At 41.5% G+C, this 14,236-nt stretch overlaps 1 protein-coding gene across 4 annotated transcripts in view; it reads left to right on the top strand.

Moving 5' to 3' along the window:
- The window catches only part of robo1 (roundabout, axon guidance receptor, homolog 1), a 296,829-nt gene that overhangs the window by 164,588 nt on the left and 118,005 nt on the right, over positions 1-14,236 (top strand). For all 4 annotated transcript variants that reach the window (XM_083547741.1, XM_083547743.1, XM_083547742.1 and 1 more), the window contains one exon: positions 1,068-1,394. In XM_083547741.1, coding sequence (XP_083403867.1) covers positions 1,068-1,394 — 327 coding nt within the window. The remainder of the gene's footprint in view (positions 1-1,067; positions 1,395-14,236) is intronic.

Raw genomic sequence — 14,236 nt, 5'->3', positions numbered from 1 at the left:
TCCTTTCCTTTCCTCTCTTCTCTTCTCTTCTCTTCTCTTCTCTTCTCTTCTCTTCTCTTCTCTTCTCTTCTCTTCTCTTTTCTTCTCTTCTCTTCTCTTCTCTTCTCCTTTGTTCCTCTCTCCTTACTCCTCTTCTCTCCTCTCTTCAAATTGTATGTTTCTATTTAAACGTGGAATATGTAGGTGCGAGCGAGTTGACGAGCCCAACACACTTTATTACAGCCACTTTGAAAAACCATACCCTGCTCCTGGTCTGCTTCTGCGTTCAGTCCGCAAGTCCGAGGCTCCAGGCAGCATTTTTAGTGCTTTCAAGATAAAAATTGCTCTCGCTCCGAAGGTGGAGTAAGGACAGCAGTTTTAAAAGGAGCCTTGCGTGTTTCAACCCCGTAATTTCGTCTGACGGACAAATGAGTCTTTTGAAAGAAAAACATGGCGGTCGTAAATGTGGCCTGACCGCATGCACCCAGGACGATGTTGACAAATGTTTGTTCAACTGGACGTCTCATACCAACATTCTCTATTTTTTTTTTTTTTTTTTTTTTTTGCAAGGCGTGTTTGTGTTTGCCAAGTTTTTTTCTTTAACATTAGTCTTCATTTTGCAGTCAGTCCCTTCACAAAGTTGTCCATCCAAGGTCTGGAAAAAACTCTTGAGGAACCATTCACAAATTTATTGCTTTTCTTTAGGTTGCAGCTCTTTTATGTATCTCAATCCAGACCTTTATCTATCCCAGGGATCCCCAAACTACACCCCACGGGCCGAATACGGCCTGCCTCTATATTTGGAATGATGCTTTTTTAATAGGCTATACATCTCTTTATAAGTAATGCTTTTTTTGTCTGTATGGTGCCGAACAAAATAATAAACTAATCTAGCATTTAAAATCATAAAAAAATTTACACAATAATACCGGTAGTCACTCCGACCCATATCTTTTACTCATACAGACAGAACGCTTTTAAAGAAAGGGAAAATGATGTGGCCCTCACAGAAAAAAGTTTGGGGACCCCTGATCCATTAATCGCATGTCATGAAACCTTCTTCTCATTGCTTTATTTGTGTTCTCCAGGATCTCGTCTGCGTCAGGAGGACTCCCCGCCTCGCATCGTGGAGCATCCATCCGACCTGATCGTGTCCAAGGGCGAACCGGCCACCCTGAACTGCAAGGCCGAGGGGCGCCCCGCGCCCACGGTGGAGTGGTACAAAGATGGCGAGAGGGTCGAAACGGACCGGGACGACTCACGCTCGCATCGCATGCTCCTTCCCACCGGTTCTCTTTTCTTCTTAAAAATAGTTCACGGCCGTCGGAGCAAACCGGACGAAGGCTCGTACGTCTGCGTGGCCCGCAACTACCTCGGAGAAGCCGTGAGCCACAACGCGTCACTGGAAGTTGCCAGTAAGTCCTTGGCTTCTTTTCAAAGCTATTCCTTTATGTCGGGGAATAATGGTGTTGCTTATCGAGGCCTCTTTGCGAGCGATAGCTTTTCCCCCGGGGCAGTACTGAAACCAGGTCTCTGACCCTCGTGCCCAGGCTCTGAATGCAGGCGAGGTTCTAGCTCCTTTCGTCTGAATGGTAAAGGGTTTCCGGTTTCCTCCCGGGGGCCAGGCGCTCAATGGGCTCACTGAGTTGGATAAATCTAGAGATGGGCAGGAAGTGCTCGCATTGGTGGGTCTGCGCACCGATCCTGGTGGATACAACACACCAGGCTCCAGGAGTTCTTAAAGGAGCTTCAATGGGTAGTCAGGAGTCATTAGAGATACTAATCCTCTCACACAGTTAGTGTTCGGGCAGCGTGAGAGGAAACATTGCAGTGCTGGCCAAAAACGAGGTCGCTATCTAGCGAAATCTTTAATGTCTGAGGGTTGTGAAGGAAGTTGTAAATGCGGACACCAGGTTTGGATGTGTTTTGTTTTCTGGATGAGTGTAAAACATCTAGGACGATGAGGAAATAATATATATATATTTTTTATAATAATAATAATAATTTTCTTATCAATAATAGATACTGTGTTTGGGGTAAGATTTTGAAAGTAACCCAAACATAAAGCGAAATGAGTGACATTTCAATATTAGGTCTGAATCCTTTGCTTTGCTGGAGATGTAAATTTTTTGTCTTCAATCGTAATATCTCAGAGAGTGCAAATGTTTTTCTCACCCAAAACATGTTCATCGCAAAAAGCCCTTAAATATCACGACCAATTGTTGCACATTTTGCCAACTGAATTTGTTCGTGAATAAAAATGTTTGAACGTATTATTAATTCAAATATATGTTTTGCTGTGAGGAAGTACCTTCTTTATAGAGTTGACAACTATCAATCTTTTTTTCTTTTGCTGCCATTTTTGACAAAAAGTCTCACATTGGGCTTTCTCTGTGCAACCGCTTGGCGTACCGTATCTTTAACTCGAAAGAAGTGAATGGGGAGGAGGGGGGCAGGGGGGCAGTAGTCTCGGATACCAGCCGCTTTACGAGTGTGCCCAGAGGCTGTCACCGAGGCTCATGCTGTAATCTAATCGACCTGGCAGCAGAGTTTGGAAGGAACGCCAGACTGCTTTTGAGTTTCAAGTGGAATGTGCGACATTGGCATCGGCTCCTCGGTGGGCAATGTTTCAGTTCTTTAATCACCTGCTCTCCGAGTTCCTGAGTAATATTCACCTGATTAGCACCGCTGAGTGCTGAGTACTTGCTGGTGAACTTTTTGGTAAAGTCAACTGGGTCGTGACACCAAGCAGAATGAATTTTACAAGGCAGAAGGCAGGAAGTGCTGGTTCATTTCTAGAATTTCTGACTGCGAAATTTCAGATTTTATAATACAGGAGTTTAAAATGAGCAAAACATTGCATTCGATAGAGTGAATATTTCAGTTTTTATTATTATTACACAGAGGGAAGTATTAGCGTAGTGTTTAAGGCTCTGGGTTACTGATTGGAAGATCGGGGGTTCAAGCCCCAGTATTGCCAAGCTGCGACTCTTGGGGGCCCTTGATCAAGGCCTTTAAAATATCTGTGCTCCAGGGGCTCTCTGACCCCAGCTATGCTGACCCCTAGATATGCGAATAAATAATTTCACTGTGCCATAAAGTAGATGTGAAAAGTTTTGATCACATTTCTTTCTGAGTGAAAAGTGGCTGGTGAGAGAGAGACCTTTGATAGCTCTGATAGCAGGAACTCGTCTTCATGTAACCATATGTCCTTACATCTGTAAACATACAGAACCATTTGTTCGTAGTCATTTGCACTACTATTGTACTAGTCTTTTTGTCTTTGGTTTGAATTACTGTCTAATTGTTATGTAATCTCCTTATAGTCACCTGATGTTCACGGAAAGTCTAAAATGTAAAAAATCTCAAAAAAAAAACAAAACTTAAAAAGTCTTAAATTCACAGTCAGCATTCACATTTGACAAATCTTTTGGCCAACCGTCTGCTCAAACCCAACCCAAATTCTCTTTGAAGCCAAGCATTGAAGCCCAGAAACTACAGACTTGCGATGCAGACATTTCCAGCTCCTTTTTTTTTCTTTTCTATCTTTTTTCATCTCGAAATGCCAAAGATATTTGCAGAGTATAATGAGTATCTCTGGAGGGATCACAGACATCCGTGCGGTCGGTTGCAATCATAACTTGCCATATTTTCCAGATTATATTTTGTCCCTGCTTGGACCCAGTAGGAGTATTGGCAAGTCTGAGAGCTAAAAACAGTGGTGCTGAAAAGCAGATGATCTCCAGTCCAGCAGATGATCTCCAGTGCCTAAATTTCAAATTATAAGCCTGTGTATGTATGTGTGTGTATGTATGTGTGTGTGTATATATATATATAATATATTATTTAGTGTAAGACAGTTTGGCCAGAAGACAGGGATCACGACACGGCTGGCTTCTGGAACACTTATTTTGTACGAGGTTCAAACAGGACCATAATGGCACAGTGTCAAAGCTCAGAAGCCCTGGCCGTGTGTTTCCGACCCCTCTTAAAGCCCCACCCGCTCCATTACCCCCGGCCACCCTGTGTAATTATGTTGCCCGAGCAACCGGTGTTGGAAACCCTTTGTAGGAATGTAGCATACATCCAGAGCTCTGTGATTTTCTACAATGGTTTAATTGTAGACTACAGGAGCAATGCATTTTTCTCAAGACATTTCCATGACCTTTGTTTGTTGTCATATGTGTTTTTTTTTTTTTTTCCTTCAAAAAAAAAACAACAACCCACCAAAACAGCCTGGTAATGATTTATAGAATGTTTTTGCACTCCTTCTTGCCAGAACACCTTGTAGAAATGAGGTCCTTTAAAAACCTCTGTGTTCAGAAGCCTATTTAGGTTTGAAAGACTTTGGCCTGCTTCGGTAGGCTAGGTTCATTCAAGTTTAGTTTCAGCATCTTGGGGTGTATCACGATAACCACCTTCTGGATCTGTAGCTGTATTTGGGTTTAAACCTTTAAGTCCTTTTTTTTATTCAAAATGAAAAACTAAATATACAAAAAAAAAAATAAGACGGGTCTCTCAAAATGAACGTCATTTGTTTCCTTTTTAGAAAAATGTACCTATTTATTGGCAGAATTGCACACAAGTATATCTGTGAAAACTAAACCTATTTAGTGCATTGAATTGCAATACTACATCAAAATGCAAATAGAAATATATAAATAAAATAATAACAAAAATATTAAAATAAATGTAAAATGACTTTTAAAAAGCGAAACGCACTCCACGGTGTTTTCCGTTATGTTTTAGTTTGAAATTAACTTTGGAAACTTTGACGTTTTCTTTGCCCTGGATCTTCCCCTCGCTGTTTTTTCCCCGTTTTTCATTTTGTATTTACCTGTCCAGAGCGCTAAAGAGTTTAGCGGGTGGTGCGTCAGTATTAATGGTTCGTGGGCAAACACAGTGTAGTGTAGTTAAATGAACTAAACAAAGCATTGAGGTAGATTTCAGGTTGAATTACTCAAGTTACACAAGGAATCGTTTCAGCCCTTGTTTAAACTATAAAAAATACCTGTGTTTTCTTGGAAATCAAAGTAAGTGAATTTTAGCTCGACAGTTTCAGCTGCATCATTCTTGATATCGAATTTTGGTGGTTTTCTGCCTACGATATGTTCAAACAACCTGATTATTATTATTTAAGATATTAAACATTTTTGTCTAATTTTCACCACGATGACCCGGCAGATACTAGGGATGAATGAACGAATGGTTATAATGACCTTATATTGCCATGTAAGCTTCATACCCGAGTTGAGTCCAAATCCCAGTCCTAAACCGCAAGTCTATTCTCAACTGTGACCCATTCCTGCAGGCATTTTAACAAAAATCTATAGTACTCCATATCTGTCTTTGTATTCATTTAGACCGTAGGTCTCCAACCACCAGGTCGTGACCTAGTACTGGGCCATGGACGAATTGCTATCGGGTCGTGAGAACCTTCTGAGGGAAAATCCGTATAGATATGAGGCTGTATTATTTATTATGCGTTTTGCCACAAAGATTATTACTATAGTTGGTAATTACCAAAGATAAATCTCATTATTCATTCATTCATTCATTTTCTCCCACTTATCCGTAATCCGGGTCGCGGGGGCAGCAGTCTAAGCAGGCCCCCGCCTTCGACTGCTGCCCAATCCTCACAGCACCGTCCCTTACAGTCCCTCCTGCAGGTGGTGAGCCCACGGGAATAAATCTCATTATTTTCTAAGTAATATATGGTCATAGTGTTATGGTGAGCTGTTATGGAGAGTGTGGCTATGTGGCGATTTTATGTAATATAAATGTTGAAGACATCAAATGATTTTAAATAAAGTGCTTGGTTTAAATAAAAAAATCAAATATATAAAAAAATAATATAGAATAAATCAAATTAATGCAATACACATTTTATTAAATTGATTCAATTAAGTCAATCGCATAAATAGGCCCAAATTAAATTGATTAAATAAATGGAAAATGTAATTATATAATTTATATTTGTTAGATCACATTTGTGTAATGCAGTTGTGTAGGTGTGTGTGTGTGTGTGTGTGTGTGTGTGTGTGTGTGTGTGTGTGTGTGTGTGTGTGTGTGTGTGTGTGTTTTGCATTTAACATACTTTAACAAATGTCTATATTTAAGAAACATATAAGATAGTTCTTTATTTATTCGGTCAAATTATTTATTCCATCCAGCCTTGTACATAAAACACAAAAGTATCCTAAGACTGTCATAAAAATGTTGGCAATGAAAGGAAATGGCAGCGATTTCCTTTTTTTTTTATATTTCAAAATATAAAAAAAGGAGATCCCCAAACCCCCCCCCCCCCCCCCCCCTCCCCGACCGTCCCCAACACACCTCTCCAGCTGGTCCACCGAAATGTTTTCCAAAATTTGCATTTATTTTTATTGCGTTTGGCATTTTGATGCCACTATCCAGAGTGATTTACATCCTAGCAGCTGAGGTTTAAGGACCTTGCTGAAGGGCCCAGCAGTAGTGTGGGAATTCAAACTTATTGAACTTCTGTCCAGAAGGTTGTATCTTAACCACTGTGCTACCACGTCCCCCAAATGAAAATGGTTTCATGGATTTCAAAAGTTCAGAGGCCCCCAGATTTAGACAAATGTCATTTCTTGGTTCTGAAAGTCGTGTATATAAAAATATGTTTGTATTTGATTCTAATCACATTTCAGTGCAAAAGGTTTCTTTTGTCTTTCCTACACCCAATATGAACTTTCGTTTTTTGTACGCGTTATTCTCTGTTTATGCGTTTCCTTTTTATCTAATACTCAGCATCTGTTATGTGTCACGGATTGTTGCCGAATAATAGCCTTCCGCTGGAACAAAAGTTTAGGGAGCAGGGTGTGTAAGAGAAGAAGGGTTAAGAGAGGAGTGCGAGCTCGCTCTTATCCGTTATGCTCACCGTTGAACCCCCCCCCGGCTGAAGGCTTCATGACGCAATGGGTAGCGTCAGCCTGTGTTTTGGAGGATGACTGATGCGCCTGTGGAGCGTCTTCGTCTCTGAAACAGCTGCGAAAATGGCGATCAAAGAACGTTTTGTTTGACCCGTGTAAAATGGGATTTCCAGAGAACCTGAAGAGTCTGCTTTTTTTCCAACTTTTTTTTTTTTGACAGATGAGTAAAGTTGTAAAGTAGTCATTTCACGATCTGATAGTGCTGCCCTTTTTTTTCCTCCCCTGTCCCTGGAAATGCAATATTGTGCTTCCAGGCGCACTAAATCAGACGAGTCATTCAACTCTGGTAAGTCTCTTGGAAGTCGTTGCATATCAAAGAAGCTATTAATAACAGCGTACTTCAGATGGGAGAATGAGAAGGGAAGAAATGGACATGCTGATAGGTCTAACCACTGATTATGTCTTTCTTGTCCCGTGTGAGAAGTGATGGGATTCTCTAGTGAGGTTAATTGTACAGTATGTTGTGCTAAATGGACTACAGGCTACGGCTGATGCCAGAACATGTAGGGACAAGAGTCTCAGAGTGGCGATGGTTACGACAGTCATGCGACAAAATTGTAGAAATATTTTTCGTTTCGCGTGGCAAGCAAACGTAGAAACGTATATACAGTACTATACGTTTGGATGCCCCCTATGAGATGCCTTACTCTCGCAGCGATCGACAAAGTTCACTTGTCTTGGTGTTAGAGCTTTTTTTTTTCTTTGGTGTTTTCGAGGTCTAATTGTAGTTTTTGTCTCTTTTCTTTTTATCGGCGGCGCCGGACACTGAAACAAAACGGTACCGATTGGTCTTATCGGCTACAGGTGCGCTTGTTAACACTGGTAAGGTGGTACCAAAAGGTTTCGAGACTAGTTTTGTAACACACCAAAAGATCGCTGCACAAGGCTGCATGAACAGTAACAAGGAGCACCGACCTTCAGAAGTCAGCGTGCTAAAAGACATCGTCCTGTGTACATCCTGTGTACCCACCAGATTCGGCTCTTGCGGACTTCGCCCTTTTTCTGAAGATGAAGATTCAGCTTGCTATTTTCGGAGATCCAGCTCGAATCGCAGAAGGTGCTTGACACGCTTTGAAAAGAAGACCTCCAGGACACATTTCAGAAGTAGTGCTGTCTTGCTGTGCCAGGAGACTATTTTAAAGGTGAGAGTTTAGGGTTGCACAAGCCAGTGCGCTCTTAGTGCCGGTTAAAAGCCCGGATAAATGGGGAGAGTTGAGTTAGGAAGGGCATCCAGCGTAAAAACATGTGCCAAATCGGACATGCGGATCATGAATACGGATGATCCGTTGTGGCGACCCCTAATGGGAGAAGTTGAATTATTAAAATATTATTGTACTACCCCATACTAATCACCATTCTTTAAGACTCCTGGGTAGGCCAGGCCATGTCTCAACTTATGATATTTTCAAGTTACGATGGGGTTCATAGAAACGCATCTCCATCATAACTTTAGTATACATACTTTTAGTTTGCAGAGATACTAGGTTTTGGGGTGGAGATATTAGGTTATGAGCTGTAGATACTAGGTTAGAAGATTTTTCTATCTAGCGGTGATGAATACGGTATAAAATGTAATTTAAGTTTTGCATGGCAGGCAAACATAGCAGCGTATATGCGGTGCGACACATTAAGATGCTCAGATGTTGACTCGGTTATCTTGCTCCATCAGTGACAAAGCTGACGAAGGCCAATTTTTCAACAAAATGCCCTTTCTAGCTGAGCCGGAGATGCCGTGACTGGAAGGATAAAGAGAAAGTCTACAGACATTTATGCTAAAGTTCATTGCTGCATTGCTTCATCAGCTCCCTTTCTTCCATGTTCTGGAATTTAACCGTGACTATGTGCAATGTTTAAACCCCGGAGTAGATTAACGTGTCAGTCTACCAGAATAAATGATCCGGAGGGTGATATTTCAGCAGGAAAAATTGCATTTTGTAACTTTAAGCACAGTTAAGCAACACCAGGAAGAACATTTAGCAAACGTTTAGTAAAGAAAAAGGACAGGAGATATGCCTGAAGCTATTGGACACCATGGGAATCACCAGCAGACTTGGAGAACGCATCATCATAAGGTACCAGTCATAAATGAGTGAAGGTGTTTGTAAAAGTAAATCCCACCAAATCCCATGCTTTTGTTAGGTGTTGATCGAGTGGAGTTACACGTTTAAATACCTTCAGTTCCCTGAAAAGTTTTCTGTCAACATTTGTTTCAGTTGTGTTTTATGAGCCTTTTAAACTCCTATAAAGAAACTTTTCTTTCTTAAGAGGAATGCGGGGGAAAAAAAGGTGGATTTGCGAGAAATAACATCAGGATTACAAGAAATAACGTCGGGATTATATGAAATAATGTCGGAATTATAAGAAATAACGTCGGGACTGCAAGAAATAAAGTCGGGATTATAAGAAATAATGTCGGGATTATAAGAAATAACGGCGGGATTATAAGAAATAATGGCGGGATTATAAGAAATAACATCGGGACTGCAAGAAATAAAGTCGGGATTATAAGAAATAATGTCGGGATTGCCCGAAATAAAGTCGGGATAATAAGAAATAACGTCGGGATTATATGAAATAATGTCGGAATTATAAGAAATAACGTCGGGACTGCAAGAAATAAAGTCGGGATTATAAGAAATAATGTCGGGATTATAAGAAATAACGGCGGGATTATAAGAAATAATGGCGGGATTATAAGAAATAACGTTGGGACTGCAAGAAATAAAGTCGGGATAATAAGAAATAATGTCGGGATTGCCAGAAATTACGTCGGGATTATAAGAAATAACGTCGGGATTGCCAGAAATAACTCCAGGGTTGCCAGAAATAACGTCGGAATTTGAGAAATAACACGGGGGTTGCCAGAAATAATGTCGGGATTATAAGAAATAACGTCTGGATTATAAGAAATAACGTCGGGATTATAAGAAATAACGTCTGGATTATAAGAAATAATGTCTGGATTATAAGAAATAATGTTGGGATTGCAAGAAATAACGTTGGGATTGCCAGAAATAACGACGGGGTTGCCAGAAATAATGTCGGGATTATAAGAAATAACGCCGGGGTTGCCAGAAATAACGTTGGGATTGGCAGAAATTATTTCAGGATTATAAGAAATAACGTCGGGATTGCCAGAAATAACGCTGGGGTTGCCAGAAATTATGTCGGGATTATAAGAAATAACGTCGGGACTGGCAGAAATAACGCAGGGGTTGCCAGAAATAACGTTGGGATTGCCGGAAATAACACCGGGTTTCCCAAAAAAACGTCGGGATTGCCACAAATGGGCAAAAACAGAACCATAAACAAGAATAGAACCGTAAACAAGGGTGCACTTGTAAATGTGTGTGTGTGTCTGTGTGTGTCTGTGTGTGTGTTAGTTTCAGTTCCAGCTCAGTTTTGTTTGTTAAGGAACCTGATGGCTTGAGGGAAAAATACTGTTGCACAGTCTGAATGTGAGGCCCGAATGCTTTGGAACCTCTTTCCCGATGGTGGAAGGGTGAAAAGTGTGTATGGCTTTGCAGATGCATCCTCGACGGTGCAGTGTCCAAACCAGGCAGTTCTGCAGCTGCTTAGGGTGCTCTCTATGGTCCCTATGTGTCATAAACAGGCTTCCATAATGAGGACATTTCTGTTCTCAACAAATCCAGTCCCAAAAATGGTTCAAAATTAGAAGCCAGAAGACATCTGTTCCTGTCGCCATATTATCGGCATCTGGCTCCTTTTAATTGTTTGAGTTCTTGGGTGAGTGTCTAATTTAACAGCATGGACCTTAGCTGAAGATGGACCTAAAATCAGACAAAAAAAAAAAGATTTCATGGTGTTTAATTACAGTGGAGGGGAATTACTGACAGACCTCCTGGAATAAAAGATAAAAAGGCAGAAAAAACGCCAGAGGGAAGAGTTCGGTTTATTTGCTCTTGTCAAACTTGTCATTGCCGCTTCTATTTTATGTCCTTAATGGACCTGAAATCCATGTGACCCATTTACAAGGCAGAAAAAGTCCCCGGAGCGTCGAGCTGACATCAGTGTGTTGTGTTGAGCTCAGCATGCTAAGGCAGTACCGAAATATAGAACACCTGGTGTCTTTGTTTATGGGACCTCATAACTCTGGCCCACGTCCCAGCATCGGCATGCTAAAATAAAAATAAAAAAACAATAAACATCCGAAGAACTAATTGCTCTTGAAAATGCGTTTTAAATTTGGTATTAACGGTGTGTTACCGGTTCCACCGGAGGTCACAGCCATTTGTGGTCTCTGGATCACTGGTGGGGGATTTGGGATGGTGCCAGCTGCCCTCAGTCCCTCCCTCCCGTTCTGCCCTGCTGTGGCTGTGTCAGAAAATAGAGAGAAGGTCAGGCAAAAGAGAGACAAGTCTGTATGCTGACATGGAAAGGAGAGCAGCATGAAGTCTTAGTACTCTCACTTTTGCTGCTTTGTTGTGCTATCGTGGTGGAGAAAGATCTCATGCTGCTCAAGTCACAGGCTGGCAAAGAACGAAGGACGGATTTGAGGAAGGGTAAAAGGGTTCAGTGCAGTCATGAAGGACAGAACACTGGGTGGATGGGTGACATGTTTGAGGGTGATAGTACTGACTTGTCAAGCAAGGGGCCGTGTGTCTGGGGGAAGACTGCATAGTTTAGGAATCATGTTAGTCTTGAAACAGGGTGCCCTGGTCAAGCTGCAGTGTTGGCCTTCAAAATAAGCTTGCTGTATCATGGCTGAGCCTGCTGACAAGCTGCTATATTTAAAGAACAGAATTTCACTGTACTCTGCTGTCTTCTCTCTGAAACACGGCGCCTAATTGGAGAAGGTTCAATCCTATTGTTGAGAAGGACTACATTTTTGTTTATGTATATGGCAATCGGCAGATTCCCTTATCAGGAAAGGCCCTACCACTAGACACTACTTCAGAGACTCCGCATGGCATGAACTTTAACCTCTGAGTATTTAGATTTTTTTGTAAGAGGTAACGTCACTTGTTCCACAGGAATTCTTAGCTGCTCGGAGATACGCCTGCCTAATTTGCAGCACAATCAGCTGATTAATCGGTCGACCTCTAATACAAATGCTCACTCCTGGTTCTGTTTTAAGTCAATTTGGGGTATTCCTGATTTGACAATCTACCCCTGAAGACATGTTTCTGGTCTAATAGCGTTCTACCTTCATCACAAAATCAGACAGGCCATTTAAACGGGGTATGCACACGGGTGGGGCAAGAGTCAATTCTAACTCATAAAAGAGCAGACTACAAAGGAGCAGAGCCCATGAAAGACCTGTTTAGGAAAGAGAATTGTTTGAAGATAAGATGGAGGTGGATCTCATGTTAGCCCCTTGGTAATTAGACAGCTGAGATTTATGATTCCATCAGAATAAAGGAAGAAGATGAGACCCGCCCACCCATCTACCTACCCACCTACCTACTTTCCTACCTGCCAGCCCGGTGCATCTGGGGCCCCTTTTCATGCTTCTTAGCATGGCTTTGATCACAGGAAATTTGCGGTATCTTGAGGCACGGAAGGCTTACTCGGACTTGCTGTGGTTTTTTAGCCCATGTGGCACATTGTTTGCCGTCCAGTCTGACCCATATTTGCAGCTCAAAAAAGAGAACCTCATTGACCAGAATCTGGATTTAGCCTCTTCCTAACTTGTATACTTCTGTGCTCATATCAAACACCTCGTATAGCCCGCACTATTGAATCGTCGTTTCGCAGTGGGCTGCGGCGAGCTACGGCCGGTTTCCTCACGACCAGCCTCCATTTGCGATAAACACCAATTGTAAAGGCTCTTCTCAGCTGGAGAGTTTAGATAGGAAGCGTCGCTCTTGACTGAAGAGCCAAGCTATTAGGCCGCCCACTGCTTCTAATCTCTTTACGTTTGGTTGCAGGGTCTTGGGGCACCCATGAGGCTGTTTTTCTTTTCTTTTTTTTTTTTATATCAGTGTATGATGCAGTTCTGCTTCGCTAGACTGAAGTGGTTAATAGTGCAAGCGTAAGCTGTTGCTCGAAGCCTTTCAGCTGTCCTGATAACGGCCAGGACGGATTAAAAAGGTATGTGGATGTGGAAGAACGTAAAGGGTTTGGGGCTGTTTTTTATATGGAGTTTGAGGTGAACTTTCACAGCATTTTTTGTTTGTTTGTTTCATCATCAAAAACATATTTTTATTTTTCCTATAAATTCTTTTACACATTTTCTGGATAGTGAGGCTACTCGAATCATCATTTTGTGCACAAGCTGTGGTAATATCTGTAGCATTATTAGCTGGGAGAGAGAAAACAAACAAAACAAAGATTTGTTTTTATTACATGGGCTCATCAAGGAGAGTATTGGGGCAGAGCTAGCCTGAAGAAACTTTTAGAGTGTGTGTTGGTATTCTTTGGTCTTTTGCTTTCTTTTCCTATGGTGCTTTCTTATATAAAGTTTTGGACAGATGAGACAGTGATTATATGTTGAGACAAGCCAAACATGTTCTGATTTTGCCATTAGCATGATCATAAATCTTTTGAACAAAATACTTCCTCAGATTATTTTAACAGGGCACGCATACACACGCACACACACACACACCACAGACACACACACACACACACACACACACACACACCACAGACACACCACACACACGCGGCATTCACATACTTTGTCTCTTCGTGCTCTCTTTGAAAAGGGCGTGGCAGAGAAACTGTAGCGTTCCTTTGCATCCAAAAACCAGACAAAGAACGAAAGAAAAACCAGGACAGAGACCGGGCGAGAATTCTAGAGGAAGAGTAAAAAAAGAACGGTGTGAGAAAAGAGGCGAGGAGGAGAAAAGATGTAGTCTGAGAGGAGCTTTCTCTGTTTTCTGGTTGTTTTGGTGTGACTGAGATCCGGGCCATCTGGTGTTGTCATAAAAACATTTTCAGAGTCATCAAAGTGTCTGTGCAATAATTTACCCTCACGAAGAGTCGGGTACTGAACTACTGAACCCAATTCAATACAGGACACCTGTCCCTGTCTCTCTCTTTCTATCTGTCTTTCTCTATCTCACTGTGTCTCCCTCTATATACCTTTCTAAATATCTATATCTCTCTCTGTCTATCTTCTGTCTTTATATTTATGTCTGCCTTTTTATTTCTCTCTTAATAGTTCTTACACTCAATCTCTCTCTCTCTCTCTCTCTCTCTCTCTCTCTCTCTCTCTCTCTCTCTCTCTCTCTCTATATATATATATATTTGTCTCTCTGACTATCTCTCTTTCTCTCCCTCTTTTTATTGCCTATTGTCTTTAATTCTATTTATCGTCTATGTCTTCTGTCCATATC

This window comes from Silurus aristotelis (genome assembly GCF_946808225.1).
Source record: "Silurus aristotelis genome assembly, chromosome: 8".
NCBI classification, from domain to species: Eukaryota; Metazoa; Chordata; class Actinopteri; order Siluriformes; family Siluridae; genus Silurus; species Silurus aristotelis.
This window is presented reverse-complemented; position numbering and strand designations above follow the sequence as displayed.